General features: G+C 40.9%; 1 protein-coding gene across 1 annotated transcript in view; it reads left to right on the top strand.

Annotated features, from left to right (window-relative positions):
* Nucleotides 1-17,132, top strand: part of KCNK13 (potassium two pore domain channel subfamily K member 13) — a 66,227-nt gene extending 49,095 nt beyond the window's left edge. The window contains exon 2 of the mRNA XM_035328601.1: nucleotides 13,973-17,132. Within this exon, the coding sequence (XP_035184492.1) occupies nucleotides 13,973-14,865 (893 nt within the window). The 3' untranslated portion in view covers nucleotides 14,866-17,132. The remainder of the gene's footprint in view (nucleotides 1-13,972) is intronic.
* Nucleotides 17,133-17,765: the final 633 nt, after the last annotated feature.

The following is a 17,765-nucleotide window of genomic DNA, read 5'->3' on the forward strand; positions in this document are numbered from 1 at the left end:
CTCCTCTCCTCTCCTCTCCTCTCCTCTCCCCTTCCCCATACCTTTCTCTTTCCCCTTCCCCTTCCCTTTCCCCTAATGATCACAGCAGAGATCTTCTTCCTTTAGCTGAAATGCAGGTAACACTGTTACATAAAATTGCTGCAACTGTGTCGATATCTAGAGACAGGAAAGAGCATTAATTTTATAAAATCCACTCCACCAAAAAGCCATTGAGGTGGTTTTCTCAGTCTCATATTGCCAAGATACAAACACACACCACATATTCTCACTTGTTTTTTTTCCCACTGTTGAAAACCAAAAAAAAAAAAAAAAACTTGCCTTATTGTCAGTAGCTTTACCTCTAAATGAGAAAAAATACTAAAGCTGTACAGCAGAGGAAAAATGTATTAATACATCTTGGACTGACAAAGCAATTCACAAAAGCTACAGACGTATGTATCTTTCCTACAGTATTAGGTGAAAAAAATCCCTCCAGGAGATACATAAACAATTTTTTTTCCTCCAAGAAAAATAAGGTCCTTTGTGCTAAGAATGAAAGTTAAAAAAGAAAATTCAAACTAACCTTGGAAACCCTTAAAATACAAACAAATTTGTACTGTTTAGAAGGAAAATTTTAGTGTACATAAACCCATAACTTAATTAGCACACAACATTTTGTTCCTATTCCTTAATAGCTCAAGTTACTGTATTTACTCAGACTGGCTGCTTGAAAACATACCCTTGAAGCAGTGCTCATTACAATCCTGATTCCGATAAAGTACTATTGTGCCAAGACAAATTACGGCTTGACATTACTGTTTGTTGTAAGCAAGGTGTACTATTCAACAGAAGAAAAGGTTTATATACATAAATATATACATATTCATCATACATGCTTATGCTTATCTGATGCAGATATAATTGTGTGCATTTTTCAGTTTTGCATGTATATAAATCTATTAATCTTCTCTTAAGTTCCTTCAGATGTGCTGAGGCTGTCAAAAATTAGTTTTTTAATATCTGCTTCAGTCACACTTCAAGATTTCTAGGTCTGATTTTGATTCTTCAGACATTACAGACACTTCATATATACCATGTATACATTATATACCTCTCTGCTGAACATACTCTTCTGGGACTGGTAAGAGAAGGCCAATATTTTAAGGAGTTGTTTTCCTATAAATCTGTCTTTATGGGGACTTCTCTTGGTGCTATGTGTTAACCAAACATGCACAGCAAATCTGCCACTTGCTACATTTCCTTTATCAAAGACTTTCAATCCAAATGTGTGTGCATTTGACTTTCCCTTTGAAAATATTTTATTTTTTTTTTTCTATTGTGGTTAAAATTAAAACTGATGAGACTGCTCTTTTTTATTATTATTATTATATAAAACATCTCCTCAGCCATGGCATTTTTAACTATGGAAAGGATCAACAAGTTCTACCATATTTTCTTATTGTTCCATTGAAAAATGTGTTTATTTCTTGGAGTTTAGGATATTGTAGCTATTATAGCTGTAAGTGAAACATTTCAGAACAGGGCATATTTTACTTTTGAGAAGATATTATTTAGGTAACACTTGATGGTATATTATCCAGAAATATGATGACCATCTAATTATTTTCAGTCAGTGTTAACCAATCTGCTGCCCCACCATGGGAGTTGAACACTGCCGTAGCTTGAGCCTGGCTCACATCTCTGTACCACAGTTTGCCAAATTCTGTGAGATGTGCTGGCTCCCCCCAGGGAGACGGGGAGAGGACTTACACTGGGTGTGTGGCAGGGCAGAGCTGTCCCCTGGCCCTGGTGCAGTCGGGCTGGGCAGGCAGGCACGCCAGCACCTCCTAGCCCTGCCCCAGGCTGGGCATCCCTCTGGCACTGGTCATCTAGTTGTCTGGAATGTATTTACTTTGAAGAGAGACACTACTGCTTCTACATCGTTCTTTTGTCGAGACATCAAATAGAACTTCTGGGTTTTAGCTGTAAATTGTAGGGCTTTCATTTCCACAACTTGCAATAGCAGAAAGCTGATTCACAGTGGGCTTGGGGAGCTGGTGGAGCGCTGTGGGCTCCGTCGGAGGCCTGGAATGGGGGATAGCAGAGCTAACAGGTGGACCTGTGTGGTGCCAGGAGTCAGACTCGATGATCCTTGTGGGTCCCTTCCAACTTGGGATATTCTGTGATTCTATGAACAGCTCCTGCACGGTGACTTTTGTCGATAGATGCTTGGCTGCTAGAGCTCTAAGCCACTTTGCATAGAACCAATGTTTGTAATCGATGATTAAATACCTATACAAGGTACAAGCTGCTCAGCCTTTCTAGGACAGGGCTTCAGGTTGTGTTGGGGCCGTGCGTGCAGGTCTGCATACTGAGGGGACTCCAGGCACCCCAAGGCCTTTGGGGCCAGCCACGTGCTCCGCAGGGAGAGGGAGCCCACCAATCTGCCGACGGCTGGCTTTGGTGAGCAACCAGGCTGGGCCAGATACGGTGTTCCACCCACATGCACATCTTGACTACCTGTTGATATGAAATATTAAATTTCATGAAATATTAAAATTTCATGAAATATTAAAATTTTATAGCTAAAGAAATAGTAAATATAGATGTGTTAATAACATCTAGATCATGTAATTAAAATCAACATTTCGGTGTTTTAAGAATACATAAAAAATACACAAGCCTTTAAATGACTGTTTGGCAAGTCATAAAAAGTAACCATAAAAAAAAAAAAAAAAGTAACAATGCTTTCTCAAAATTTAGCTGTGCTTTAGTCCTCTAGTAACACAGGGTGTGCTGACTCACAAATCTATCACGGGATGATGGAAATTCATTGGGCATAGCACCTCAGGCTTCAAAAACTGCATAAAAATTATAAAGGGAAACCAGAAGGTAGATATAAAATATTTATAAGTGGAATTTATGATTGCAATGGAGCTGTAACAAGGCTGTGTATACTTGTTACACAAGACCTGGCATGAACCTTAAATAAAATATAAACTTAATTACATAAAGCAGAATGGCAGAGTTCCCATGAATTATCTTATACCAAAAAAAAACAAAACAAAAAAAAAACTTAAAATAATGAAAATTACAGAGGCTGTCTCTCACACAGTCATGTATTACTTAAGGGCTTTGTAACTGAGATATCAACAGACCCATAAAGACATTGTCTATTAATATTGAATTTTTATTATATTTTACATCCAATGTTGTCCCTTTAGCATTTTTTTCATATAAGCCTCTTAGATTTCTTTAAATTGGAAGCTTTTCTTAAGCTATGTTTCTGTTCAGTGCAGAACATGTGTTTTATATATTTGAAATGAGAAAAGAATGGCAATAACAGGTACCCAACTCTCCAGACAGGTTTCAACAGTGACTCACTGTGAGCTAAACTCCACTGTGTTAAATAAAGATATTGTATCATACACACTAACAAAACAAAACAAAACAAAACAAAAAAGCTTTCCTTCTGTTCTCCAAAATAAAATCACCGAAAACCCCAAGGTTTTGCTATTTTTGCCCTCAAAGTCACATTCATACACTCATCATGACACTGATCTTCTACATCTGTGTTACCAGATTCAGTTTTCAGAAGGCTTTTCTAAGAGGTAAATAAATGTTCTGCACAGTCACTTACACAAGTCTTTTATATCCGTGGTGTGTCACAGGCTGAACGTGAGACTGGCACCAACCTCAAAGCATATCTCCCTCCTTTCAGTTCTGCTGCTTTTGCACAGTGGCACTGGTTTAAGAGCAAGCACCTTTGCCATGCTCATGGCAGTCTACAGAACTGCTGCTGGTGTTGTGTTCTTCAAAGGTTTTGGAAAATTATCATTTGATTGTTGAGAGACAAAAAAGAAATGCCACTGAATCACAATTTTAGGGTTTTATATAGTCACAGGCAATTCATTTTTCTGTTTTATTTTGCCTGCTATCCAAACCAGCCAACATTCTTCCTCTGTTTTTTGTTTGTTTGTTTGTTTGTGTTTGTTTTGGTTTGGTTTGGTTTTTTTTTGGACTTGTACATTATAATAGTTCCCATTTCATAGTAACCTAGAATTTGAGTAATCATCTTCCAGTTTTGATATGTGTTTGGTCCAGGGAAGAGACCAAGCCACACGGGCCCCCTGACCTGCTCATTGAAAAAAACTGGGATGCCCTTTTCAGTCTTCACATCCAGGTCCATCTGTTCACCCTGTATGCACAGAAGACTGTCCAAGGAAGGCGTAGTTTGAATAGCTGTACTGGAAGGTTGGTGTGCGGATCAGTAAAGATGAGGAATTACAAAGCAGAAGAAAGCATGGTTTGGGCCATTCACCTAAGACTCCAGGGAGCCCCTGGAAACTCCTGCTTCTGTCATCACAAAGTCTGAAAGCCCCTGCTTTATCCCTGTCTAAATTTTTCTGAGCCTCTTTAGAATATGCATTGGTGTGGATGTTTTGCTGGGGACACACAGGCCTGGTGCATCAGCTGCATAACAGGGTCCCTGGGGACAAGCTTGTGTCCTGGGTCTCATTGTGCTCTCGTGCCTGGGTGTAAGGGGCAGAGCTGCCCTCATGCTGTCACAGAGGAGCAGCAGATTCCTATTGACTTCAGAGAGAAGGGGGGTAGAAGACAGAGAGCTCTGGGCCTAGTCTGAGTTTTGGGAGGTGGTGAGGACATCTTGAGATCCCACCTTTTGTTGGATGGAGTCAGGCAGGGCATGCAAGTGGGTCTCAAGATAACCTGGCATAGATGGCTTCACAGATCCAAGGACTCTGGTTACCCAGAACCTCAAGGTCAGCAGTCTCTAAGTGTGAGAGCCACACCAGAAGCTCCTGCGTGCCAGGAGTGGTTCAGGAACATGTATGAACCAACCTAGTAGAACCACAAGAAGGACCATTAAAACCAAGCTTCAATATCCTAATTCTTTCCCATAGTAATTTTCCATGATTGTGGACAGCTAAGAATGATGTTTGAATAAGATAGGACAGTTCAGTTACTGGAATGAGTCAGACTCATTTACTGGTTTTACTGGTTGAACTCTTGCTACCACAAGCTGAAGGAAAAAAACTTTTCTACCATATGGTTTGGCCTCACTTCTTTGGAAGTAATTCAGTAGTCTTTGAAACAGTGGCAGTAGTGTTCTCTGCCAGGACTGATGACTCTCCAGATAAGCTCAAGAGGGAAGAAATCTCAAGATATATGAGAAAGTGTAGCTTGTACTTGGGTAACTATATTTATAGCTCCATCAAAACATCTTATATCATTAATTTCAGCTTCAGTATTGCCCTTTAGGAATGGATTTACCCCTGCTAGGAGCTCTGCAGAAGGTCAAAATCTCTCAAAGTCTGCCTGAGCTGGATGCATGACACTGCAGATGTAGCCTGGCACAGAATGAAGCAGAAGCCACGCCACTCAAGTCAGGGTACCAGGTCACCAAGCAGGCAGTCACTCAGCATAGTGGTCTATCTGTGGATATGACTCAGCCCTAACAGCCCTGGAGGCGTTTCCAGCTTTACGGCTCCCCAGAGTGCTCAGGATGCCCAGGCAGGAGGTGCAGCACTCAAGGCACCAGGCCCATCACAAAACAGAAGAACAGAAGCACAGAGCAGTGCTGCTATAGCCATACGTGCCCTGCGTTCCCAGCAGGCAGAGCCCTTCTCCACCATGTAGCTACCTGCACAAGACAATACTATTGCCAATGAAATACATGCCACTGCACACCAGGCTGTCCCTGAGAAAATATTATTTCATTAAATAATTATTGCAGTAGCAGAAGGTTTCAGGACTCAGCTAGCTCATTTTTTCCCCTGTGTTTAGAGAAGGTCAAGAAGTTGAAACGAGTATGAAACGTGTGACTTGTAGGTGTGTCACCACAGAAATGTGTCTTTTTCTTCTCTTTTTGGGAAGGACTTTTTGTCCTCCTTCCTTTACAATACAGGACTCTGTTATAAGCTTGCTGTCATAAGGGGAGTGATGTGAGATGGTGTGAGAGTGCTTTAGCTGTTCCTAGAAGAGTTCCTGCTGGTGACAGGATTACTCCAGCAGAACTAGAGTTTTGCAAGGGCTACTTACCCTGCTCAGAGAGCATAAGAATAAACTATTATGGCAGAACTGAATTTTGCCACATTATTAGTGTCTTGACACTGTAGGAACAGTACAGGACATTTTCTCAATAAAGTCTTTCAAGTACAGCTTCTCTTAGAGTTGTTTTTCCTGCCTCTCTTTCAGAGGCACACCATATCCTTACAGAAATAGCTCAGCACAGAATGTGTACTGGAAGAAAGAGGGTCAGCGTCTTCGCAGTTATCCAGGAGTTCCTATATTTCTCTTATCCAATTACAGTTTTCTTAATCTCCTCATGGTAGTTGAATATCTTGGTCATATTTAGTTTGGTTTACACCTTTCCTGATCTTCAATCAGGAAGATTGTTTCACTGGTGAAATTCAGCATTTCCCCCGTGAGTCATGACCAAAGTAGAGCTGATAAAGTAAAACAAGGAAGAGAGTTAATTAAATAAACAGAAAATGCAATAGGAATATAGCCACAACACAAAGAGCTCTGATTGTAGGTTAAACTGGAAAGCCATTTCATGAAGATATTTATATTTCTAGCATTGCAATGACTCATTATTGTTGCTATAGTGTTACCCCCTCTTTCTACCCACTTCCTCTTTGTGGGGAAGGCAGGAGCAGCAAGCTGTACTTCTGACAGCACACATTCAAAAAGGAAATTAAGCCTCTCAGAAAAAAAAAGAGGTATTTTGCAAGACAATAGAAAGACCCAATCTCATGATCCAAAATGAAGTGTAAAATCCGTATGTCTGTCCTAGCCTTCCTACACACAAACTATATTTGGTGCTCCAGGCTTCATTCATGAAAGATTAGGACTGATGATCAGTTTCTCATAGTCTTTCATGGCACCAGGAGTACCAGGAAATGAAAATTGAAAGTTTAACCGATACAACCTGTGAATGTCAGAAAATCCAGAATTAACACATGCCAAGGCAGAGGAAGCAAGTGCGGTAATGACCCAGGAAAAAAACGCTTGCAGCAGTTGGTAGGGTCTGGAGGAGTTTGCAACAGAAAAAATGAGATGAACTCACACTGTCCTGGGGTAGACATCTGGATTCACCAAGGCCATTTGCTGTGGCCTCCTGAGGACACCAGGGCAAGGGTGGCACAAGTCCCCTGGGCTGTGCCCCATCAGGGGAACGGGATGGGACGGGGCTGGGGGATGTGGGCAGGGTGAGAACGTCTGGGTGGGACCACTGCATAGCGTTGTCCTGGCACCCAGCTTCTGGAAGCTGGTGCTTGTTATAAATTATCTTTTCTAGATTTTCAAAGGCTGATAAACCAGGATATTGAAGAAAGAAAGTAGAGAAACTGGGTATTTTGTAGGGTTGATAAACTATGGAAAGATAAGGCCTGTTTCCTCTTGTATTTCAATATAAACCTGTTACTGTTAGATTGAGAACAACATTTGCTTAATATTGGTCAATATTCACCTTCTGTCAGAGTATTCATCTTTAGGAGAGCTTCCTGTTGGACACAAGTCAAATTGACTATTGATAAGAATTACAGCTGCTTGCTTTTCTTTGGTTATCCTTATTACTCGCTTCAGGAAACCATGGAATAAGATTATATTATACTGTCAATATGTTTACAGTTCTTCTATCATTCTTTTTCTTAAGTATTCCTATATCCTTTTGGAAAAGGCACACAATATACTCTGAACTTACAGGTGAATTCTAGAGCACTTTGAAATAACAATCTTCAAGACAGATTTTTTGCTGCCAAGATGAAATCTGCAAAATTGTTTTGCGTAGGAGGTGTGCGGTGCTTTAGAAAATTTTTATTGACTCTGCTTGGAGTATGAATTCCTTCCAACTTCTGTAAACGTAGCTCTGCTACAGAGAAATTCAGAATTAGCGTATATATTCAGCAAACGAAACTGAATTCTTTTTTAAGCACTATTAAAAAAATACAATAATTGAAGGAAAAATGAAACTACAAGGAATGTTGTTGCTCAGTCTAGCTGAATAACATGAAATATAATATCAGGTTATAGTAATCAATGGATTGTGGGACACAGGCAAATCAGTACTGTGCTGATTTCAGAATACAAATTTGAAATTTGTACTTCTTCATTGCCATGCTGCCATACTTAGGATTTGTCATGCATATCTATCAATGTTAATAACAGTGCCATATCCACAGATACATCCAACAAATCAATTGAAACATTCTTCAGTAGTGTAAAAACATTTATTTTTTCTATCTTAAAATTATATGATTCTCTCCTGATTGACTATAATCTTGATTTCTATATGAAATAACGTTTTTCAAGAAATGTCAATCAACTTGTAAAATAAAGTTCATTAAATTTCATCAGCATCCCTCATACTATAAAAAAGTTTATCACTAGCAGTTTTTTTTCCTGCAGTTCCTGTTTTTATTTCTTCATCACAAGTAATCTTGTGTTTTCAAATAATCTCCAAGTGTCAGCCACTGCTTTTATTTCCTCTTTTATCTGATTTCATAATATCATTCTGTATTTGCTTCTCAGTCTGCAGTTTAGCTTCTTGCTCTTTCCCCGTTCAGCTCTATGGTTCAGACTGCTGTTCTAATTGCTCTCTAGGGCATTTCCCATCTATATATTTGCCATTGGTTTCTCCTCTATGTCTCATATTGGAGTAATCTCTTACAAACTGTTAGGAGTGAAGTTTTTCTTGCAGGACTTATAAAAGAACTAAGCCATGAAATTGCTGCTTAACTAAATGTGATTTATAACTTAAAATCATTTTTGGTGCAAGGAAAATAAAAAATAGCAAACGTGACGACAATTTCTAGAAAAGGCTGCAAAGATGTTCCTGGGAGCCATAACCCAGTAAGTCTGTCTTCCATAGGGGCACATGAGGAAACTGTAAAGAACAGCGTTAGCAGGGATGTTCATGAAGATGATGGAGCTTTTCAAGAGGGAAGTCATGTCTCACAAAAATTACAGGTTACCTGGACATTCAAAAAGCAGTCTCACAGATGTCCTCAGCAAAGCCTCTAAATAAATCAAATTCTACTGGGATAAAATGTCAATTCCTATCACTGATAAACAACCATAAAAAAAAAAAAGTCTAGGTATCGATATTCAGTTTTTGAAATGGAAGCACATTAACAGCAGGGTCTTTGAGGCTCTGTGCTGCTACCTGTACATTTCAACAGTCATAAACAATGTAAGACAATATAAATAGATAACATTTACATAAGATAGAGAAGTATTAAGGATAGGCAGCTATAAACTTCACTGTAAAGAACTGCAGGTGGATATCATATTACTGAATAACTAAGTAATAAAATGACAGATGAAATTCAGTGGTGACAAACAATAATGCACACGGGAAAAAATGCCTAATAACAGGCAAATGCCCGTCACTTGTTGAGCAAGAAGTCTCATCCTCTGTGGGTAGGCCTCTAAAAATATCAGTTCGGTGGTCAATAGCAATTAAACAGACAACCAGGAATTACAGTGAAACAAAGAGCAAAGCAGCACACATCAGTAAGCCCTGCATGAATTCATAGTATGTTTACATTGCAAGTACTGTGTATAGCCCTCGTCCTGCTCCTTCATCTCTGAAGGACTGTACTAAGGTAGAAAGAAACAAGTGAGGCAATGGGACTGGTAAGATGTCTTGGCAGACTGAAACTAAAGACTAAATACTATAGAAGTCCTCAGACTGGAGAATTGGGAAAGAAAGAAACAACTGAAGACTATAAGCTTGGGTGGTGAAGGGAGAAAATGAGCAGAGAATGATTATCACTACAGCTAACAATGCAAAAAGTAGGAAGCCTGAAATGAATTGTCAGGTAGGAGGTTAGACAAAGATTTCTCTTCCACAAACCATAATTAAATTGTGGAACTTATTGCCTCAGGAGACCCAAAGTGTAAATGATTTGAAAAAGAATTTGACAAGATTGATGGAGAAATTATTAAATGTGATGTCCTGAAAGCCTCTAAATTGCTGAATCTTGGGAGGATATGCCAAGGAAAGATCACTCTATTCATACTTTATTCACGCTTTCTTATATTCTTTCTCTGAGCATCACGCACCCAGCACTGTCAGAGGCAGGCGTCTGATCCAATTCTGTGTCCCTGCAGCTTGGCGCTGCTCGCCCAGGCTCCCCCTGAAGTCCCCAGCCCCGCTGCAGCTGGCACCCCTCAGCTGACAGCCACGGCCTCGCAATGGCAAAGCAATGCCGCGCAATGCCACACAGCAGACCTGTGGGTTTCCTGGGACGGCGCGGGGACCTGGGAAGGAGAGCAGGCAGATCAATAGGTGTCCTACCACTGTGCCAAGACTTCAGTTCCAAATTGGTGTATTTCAGCTGCTCAGTTAATTATTTTGGCTTAGAAGTGCTGCCTCAATCAAGCGTGCCAGTTGTACTTCGGACGCCTCACGGCCCGTGCCCCTCTGGCTCAGTTTGGGCAGACAGCACACACAGGGAGTGTCACAGAGAGCCTCGCTCCTAGGGAGGCACCTGACAGGTATTTTTTTCACATTTTGAAAAAAAAAAAAAAAAGCTGCAGTATTTCAGTTTTAAGTGATGTAGTGTCACCCCGGACCTCACTCTCCTGGTCTATAACCAAGTTTCCGAAAAGGCATTTTGCAAGCAAAGCAGGGAATCCACACCTTTGGACCATTGCACCGTAGGGTACCTGAGGCAGAAGAGAGAGGATACGTATGTTTTTGCTGGCATCTCAGTGAGCAGAGGTGATGGATGGAGACACCTGTCCCAGTGCAGGCATCACTCCTCTCAGAGATGAGCTCACAGTCCCTCCGGTGCTGAGTAACGTGCCTGACCTAGCACGCAGCCAACAGGCTTATTTTGGTGTCTTTTGGTTAGAGGGCAGGGTCTGATGTGAGAGCTTTTGCTGACCTCATGAAGAAATTCATTTAAGCCACAGGTCTTCAGGCTTTGCACAGCACAGTATGGTCAGCAGTTTTACTACAACAAGAATCCCATTATCATGCCTTTTGTCCATGAATGAGCTTTATTTTTCCTTATACAAATTTGGAAACGAAAAAGGGAGGAAAGGAAAGCAAGGAAAAAAAAGCAATTTATTTCCAGGTAGTGTTTGCAGAGCTGTTGTATGAAAAGGGGTTTTGAACACATTCATTTATTTAGTAGAGATTAGTGAGATTTCTGGCTTGATGGCCAGTGGAAAAATTAGGAAAAAAATTGACCTGAAGTTGTATTGGAAAAGATAATGACACAAATAATGAAACTTTTGATAGGTTTAATTTGACACAGTGAAATGCTGCATTACATTTTAAGATTATTAAGCTTTTAAAACTCTGAAATGTACTGCAATTATTTTTTTTTCAATTTGTTTTACTTCAAACTGAGAAATTTTAACCAAAAGGTGAACTATCTTTTGAAATGAAAAGTTTTACCACAAAAATACCAAGTAAAAACAGTCCTTTCATTTCAACTGGTTCAGCCTTTTACCATTTTGCACTCTTGCATTTCTTTGTTGAAACAATTCACCAAATTTGCTTGGGTTTATGAATAATTTCAAACACCCTAAGAGTCCATTTGGAGAAAAAAATTACTTATTGTCAGGCAAGTCCTAGTCTATAATACAATATACCAGATTAATCTTAGCTGTGATAGTTAAAGTTGAAGAGACTTAGTGTCGTCCAGTACTTGTAAATACAAGACATTTCAAGAATTAACATTATTTCTGTGACTAAAGCTTATAGGTCACTTTTGACAAATGGTCTTAAAAGAGAAGTGCTTCTAAAATTAATATCTTTATTGTAATACTGCTTTTAGGTTTTCCATTTTAGTGCTTCTTTGGAAATGTTAGCATTGATTGCTCCATATTGAGATTTGTAAATAGAAAAGTGAACTTAAAAAATACATTTTCTCCAGAAGGTCAAAGCAGCTGAAGAGGAGGAACTGGCACCGGCTAGAGCCACGCTCAGGCTCGCTGCCTCTCTGGATCAATGTTCTGCATTTTGGCGTATTTTTAGCTCACTGTGCCTTTCTTGCCAAGCCTCTTTGGGTGCCTTTGTGAAGCCTTTGCTGGTGGGTCTTTGCCCAGGCAGATCTGAGCTCAGAGACAACTGAACCCGAGCCCCTGACGAGAGGTGCCCATGGGTGGGGACAAAGCAGCTGAAGGCTGCAGGCTCCACGCTGCAGGCGTGAGCACCGTTGGCCATAAATGCATCCATCTCTCTTCCCAGGGCTTTTACTGTGCAGCATCTGGCACACATGCTGGTCCCTGCTGCCGGCCACCTTGTGCCAGAGGCTCCCCAGCTTCCTGTCTCTGCCCAGCCTGGATGTGGCAGCGCTCCCCTGCCTCCCCACCACCGCTTTGGGCAGATCCCGCCGGCTGCAGAGGTTCCCCTTGTCTGTCGGTCTTTGCATGTCTGTCCACAGGGTGGAGGTCATGACTTGCATATAACAGGCTGCGCAGAAAATAAGTCAGCATCAGAGCTAGGATTAGAGGCGGATCAGTTCAAGGAGAAGGAGGGGAAAGCAGGTGGATGGAAACATTTGTGTGCCAGGAACAACAACAACATAAAGCTGTCATGAAGAACATTTTGTCGGTCTGATTTCTCTATTGCCTTGTTTCCCACAACAGAGAGCAGCAGCCCAGCTCCCTCCAGCAGCGAAATTTGACAAGGAGGCTGGAGCCTCCTCCAGGTCCCTTGGAAGCTGGGGTTTGGGGAGTGTGTCTCAGAGGGACACTGCTCAGCAGGACAGGAGTAGTGCAGAGGGGTGAGGACAGGGGCTGTCACTTAAACATGCAGGAGCAGAAGCAGCGTCCGAGACGGATCTGTGCTGGTAGCAGGTCTCCATTGCTGGGAGGAGTGCAGTTCAGAGCTTTGGGAAACAGTCTCTTCACACTGCAGTTGTCTTCCAAGCACAAATTTGAAGTGTCACACTTCAAATACAATTTTATTTATTTCCCAGAGCCTCATTTCTTTATTTCATAATTAGCATCTCACAATTGCAAAGAGAGGGAAACAAATAACTCCATCTCTTGTCCAACATGATTTTGCTGTTCTCTACCTGATTGGCTTAATTGATGAGTTATTTCATCCCTTATTAATCTTCTCCAGACCCCAATAAAGCAGCAGCAAACTTATTTATTATGCATATTACTCTAATTTGCTAATGTTGTTCTGGACATGCTTTGTTCACTTTTCATTCTTTAGTAACCTCTTGGTAAAACAAGTAGCTCTTATCAATAGTTTTAACCAAATCAAAACTGCTATTTGCAAGCAGTAGGAAGGGAGGGAGATAAGGGAAATCTGAAGCTCCTCTGACCTGAGAGATCCCTTGACAGGGAATGAGACCAGAGGAGGTATTTGTTAAGACCCAAATACAGATTTGAGCTGCAGAGCAGGACACCGTGAAATAAGAAAGCTTAATCAATGCTGACTTAAAAGAGCTGATAATAGGTGATCAGCACTGGGGTGAGACATGGTGTTGAGTGCCCATGTCCCATCCACGCCCACAGAAAGGCACAGAAAGGCTTTGTCTCTGGTTGTACGGCTCTGGTGGGGACAGACCCCTGTGCCTGTGAGGTGACAGCCACCCTTGGATCGGATCCCCTGTGCAGAACAGCATCAGAGAGAAGGAGCAAGTGTGATAACCCGGAGCCTAGAAATAAACTGAGGTGCAATGGGGAATGGAGTGAGCCTACCAACCAGATGAAAATCCAGACCTTCACTAACCTTTGTTTTGTTTCCTTTGTGTTTTCTTGTGTTTTTTTGTTTCATTCTGGTTCTGGAGGAAATGTTTGCATGAACTTCCTTTCCCTTGCTGCAGGGGAAAGGTGAGCCTCAAGCAGGTAGCAGTTAGGAAGAAAGTCCTCTGTCTCCTGAGCTGAGCTGTGCCACAGGGATTTGCTGCCAGTTCCTCTGTCTAGCCTGTGACAAAACTTCTGATGTGATAACTAAAGGTTTATTTTTTTAAAACCCTTCTGTTTTGTCTTCCAGGGTTTGGCATGACCACCCCAGCCACTGTTGGAGGCAAAATTTTTCTGATATTTTATGGCCTTATAGGATGTGCAGGGACCATCTTGTTCTTTAACCTGTTCCTGGAGCGCCTGATCACCGTCATAGCCTATGTCATGAAGTCCTGCCACGAGAGACAGCTGAGGAGGAAGGGCGTCCTCCCTCACGACGGCCGGCGGGGCTCAGGGACCTCGGAGGCAGACAGCCTGGCGGGCTGGAAGCCCTCGGTGTACTACGTCATGCTGATTTTGTGTGTAGCATCACTCATCATCTCCTGCTGTGCCTCTGCAATGTACACACCAATTGAAGGGTGGAGTTACTTTGACTCGCTTTACTTCTGCTTCGTGGCCTTCAGCACCATCGGTTTTGGTGATCTGGTCAGCAGCCAAAACACCCAGTATGAGAGCCAGGGCCTTTACCGCTTTGGCAATTTTGTCTTCATACTCATGGGGGTTTGCTGCATCTACTCCTTATTTAACGTGATCTCCATTGTCATCAAACAATCCATAAACTGGATACTAAAGAAGCTGGACTGCAGGTGCTGCCATAGATGCCAAAGAAAATTATTTCGGTCACGGAGGAACGTGGTAATGCCAGGGAACATGCGCAGCCGGAGAAACATCTCCATCGAGACTGACATTGTCAACGAGAGCGACACAGATGGGCGCCGGCTGTCAGGAGAGATGATCTCCATGAAAGACTTCCTGGCCTCCAATAAAGTTTCACTGGCCATCATGCAGAAACAGCTGTCGGAAACTGCCAATGGCTACCCAAGGCAAATGAGCACTAATTCAAAGCAAAATGGATTCTCTGGTGGGGTTGGAGCCCTAGGAATTATGAATAACAGACTGGCAGAAACAAGTGTGGACAGGTAAAACAGTAACAGAAATACCAGTGACACAGTGTGAAGCATTTCAGCACACATAGAAACAACATGCATCGAATGGAAGTAGCGAGGGAGAGCGTCGCCAGAGGGTGGGCTGCACATGAAGAGCATGCCTTCTGTTGGAAGACCTCTCACACATATTTTGGGCTGCCAATTAATATCTTGGCTCTTTGAATTGCACCAGTCTCAACCTTCCTTCTTCCCCTTCTTCCCCTTCTTCCCCTTCTTCCCGTTCCTCAAACAGACTACTGCAGGAGAAATTCTGTTTTGCCTTCAGATCAGTTTTCCATGTCCTGTGCTTCTCTGTTTATGTGAAATACAGATTTCAGGATAAAAAAATCTGTGGTATTGGAAGAAATCAAGAGTGTCTTCTGAACACATACTTAATTCAATTATTGTTTTGAGCTTTCTATCTTACACTTTTCGTAACTGTTTTCTGAAGGTAGCTTATCTGAGACCAAAAGAGGAATCATTATAAGCCTTTCTCTGTCCTTCTGCAGATTTAATTTAATGGAACAGAAAAACAAACTATTTTCTTTTAAATATCACTCCTTAACGTGTATTCCTGTTGTGAAACATCTAGGCTTGAAAAGCCCGGTTCTGCTGCACTAAAAAGGTATAGATCTGGAGCGATTCTCTGACAGTCAGTAGAAGAACTCTGGAGCTATTGTGATGTGAATGAGAGGAGAATTTGACCTTTAGAATTTAATTTAGTCTTCCCTTTAAAAGGATACTGTCAAAAGAGATAGAATAAAAAAATACCTTACTTTTGTTTTCTTCTATTTGCAAAACATGATTTTTTTTTCTAGGCTACTTTTCCTTCTAGAATTGAATCACTGTGGTTTTCTGTTTCAAAAATATCAAATTGAAAAAATCGCCATCCTGACAAGTTGTATGAATTATTCCACAATAAGGACCGTAGACTTTTAAAATTTCTGTCCATATTATGTTCAACTGTGACTGAAACAGTTCAACATCAACATTATGTAACGGAACTAGTAACTGGGTTTACAGAGCAGGCTTGATTATGGAATTAGATTGCCATGCCAACATTATTATAAGTGACTGTGAGCACAAAATCACTTTGGCAATGTCCTTTTTACCTCTCATGTAATTCTTCACCTGTTTTCTGGCATTCATTAATGATAATGACAGGGTCTTGATTAGGGAAATAAAAAATGTTTAACTCCTCATTTTTCTCAATGAAATGCTCTGAGTGTTCATTATGACTAGAAAGGAGACTTCAATGAGAAGCACAGTAACAGCACGAAGAAAATGAAAACAGGAGACTAGGTGATTTTTAATGACAGCAAAATTACGCTTTCTATTAGATAACTGGAGAAAAAAGGATGAAATTAACATAAACTCTAGCAAGAATTTAAGGAAGGCTGGGCTGAATTCCAGTTTCTTCTTTTACCGTGCAGTGCATTAAAGCTGAACACTATATGAGAGTGTAAACAAGCAGAATGGGTCACAGAGGACCTGAGCCAATTCTCCCTAAAGAGAATAGTACATGCATCAGGACTGAATGTTTTCTCACTTCTGTTAGCAAGAAAACCTTTCAGAATACTACAGTTTTAGGCAACCTAGAACTCCTATGTAGTTCTTAATTTCTCTCATATGGAACAATGCAGATAGCTTCTCCAGTTTAACTTGTATTACAAAATAATATCATATTCTTTTTCTTCATTCTGCCCAGCAACTCTTTTATTTAGGATCCTAATACTACAGGATAACATTTTAATACTCATTTTAAGCAATATTTGAATTTGAAAAGAAAAACATACCTCTTGGAATCCTTTCCTATGATAAAGCAAAACCAGAGATTAGATTAAAAAACTGCACTTAACGAGTGAAAAGAATTGCAAGCTCTTCCTGATATGTTACAGTTAAAATATCCTGATTAAAGGTCAAATCCTGCTGTCCTTATTTGCAAGGAGAGCTTCAAGCTGCAGTCAGTAGTCAGAAGTCTGGTATCAAGTCACCTGTGCAGCAGCGAAATAGCCCTAATGGTATCCCCCCCACATTAGCATTCATGTGAAATCCAAATCAGCTCACACACCTTAACTTTGGTGAGAAGAGCAGTCTGATTTGTCACTGGGGGGAGGGGAGGTGTTAAATATTTTCAAAAAATGCCACTGAGATGTTTTAGACATATTATAGTACCCAAGATCTATTATGTTACAGGTTTTTTTCTCCCACAATTTTCTGTCTCAACCTTACTGAATAAAAAGACTTGCATATAAAAAGAAAAAAGTTCTGCTCTGAAGTCTTCTTTCTGATTTCATTCAGCAATGCCTCTGTTCACTGCCTGTGCCCTAAGATTTCATTGTTACAGGAGTATTCCTCATGCTGCCAACTATCAGAAATAATTTAGGACTTGGCCCATTGCTTAAGCAGAGATCTCATCCTGGTCAGAACAGCCACGGTCTTGAAAAGTACAGCTTACTTCTCCATTTGTGCTAGCTATACGTTCTTAGTTGCAAATGTCAGATTTTGTTGAGCACTGTAGATAGAAATTAATCCCTCTCCCTGACGATCAAGGCAATGTCCCCTTAGCCTCTTAGACAAACAACCAACCAAAACATGTAAGTTCCCTGAGTCCATTTAATCTATCATTATGTGTCATCATTATTGAAAGATCTGGCTTCCATATAGGATTTTAGCCTACATCCTTCCATACCTAATTAGCTCTCAAATTTGGTTCTGGAAGTCTAAGCAGTACACAGTGAGACAACTGAAATAACATTTGAGGCAATATTGATAGCAAATAGGTGAAAAAGAAAATCAAAGGAGAGAGGAATACATATACACTGATGGAAATAGGTAAAACATTAAAATTTGCACCATCAATTCTGCAGAGGTATTTAGCTTTCAGAATATGGCACA

This window comes from Oxyura jamaicensis, chromosome 5 (assembly GCF_011077185.1).
Source record: "Oxyura jamaicensis isolate SHBP4307 breed ruddy duck chromosome 5, BPBGC_Ojam_1.0, whole genome shotgun sequence".
NCBI classification, from domain to species: domain Eukaryota; kingdom Metazoa; phylum Chordata; class Aves; order Anseriformes; family Anatidae; genus Oxyura; species Oxyura jamaicensis.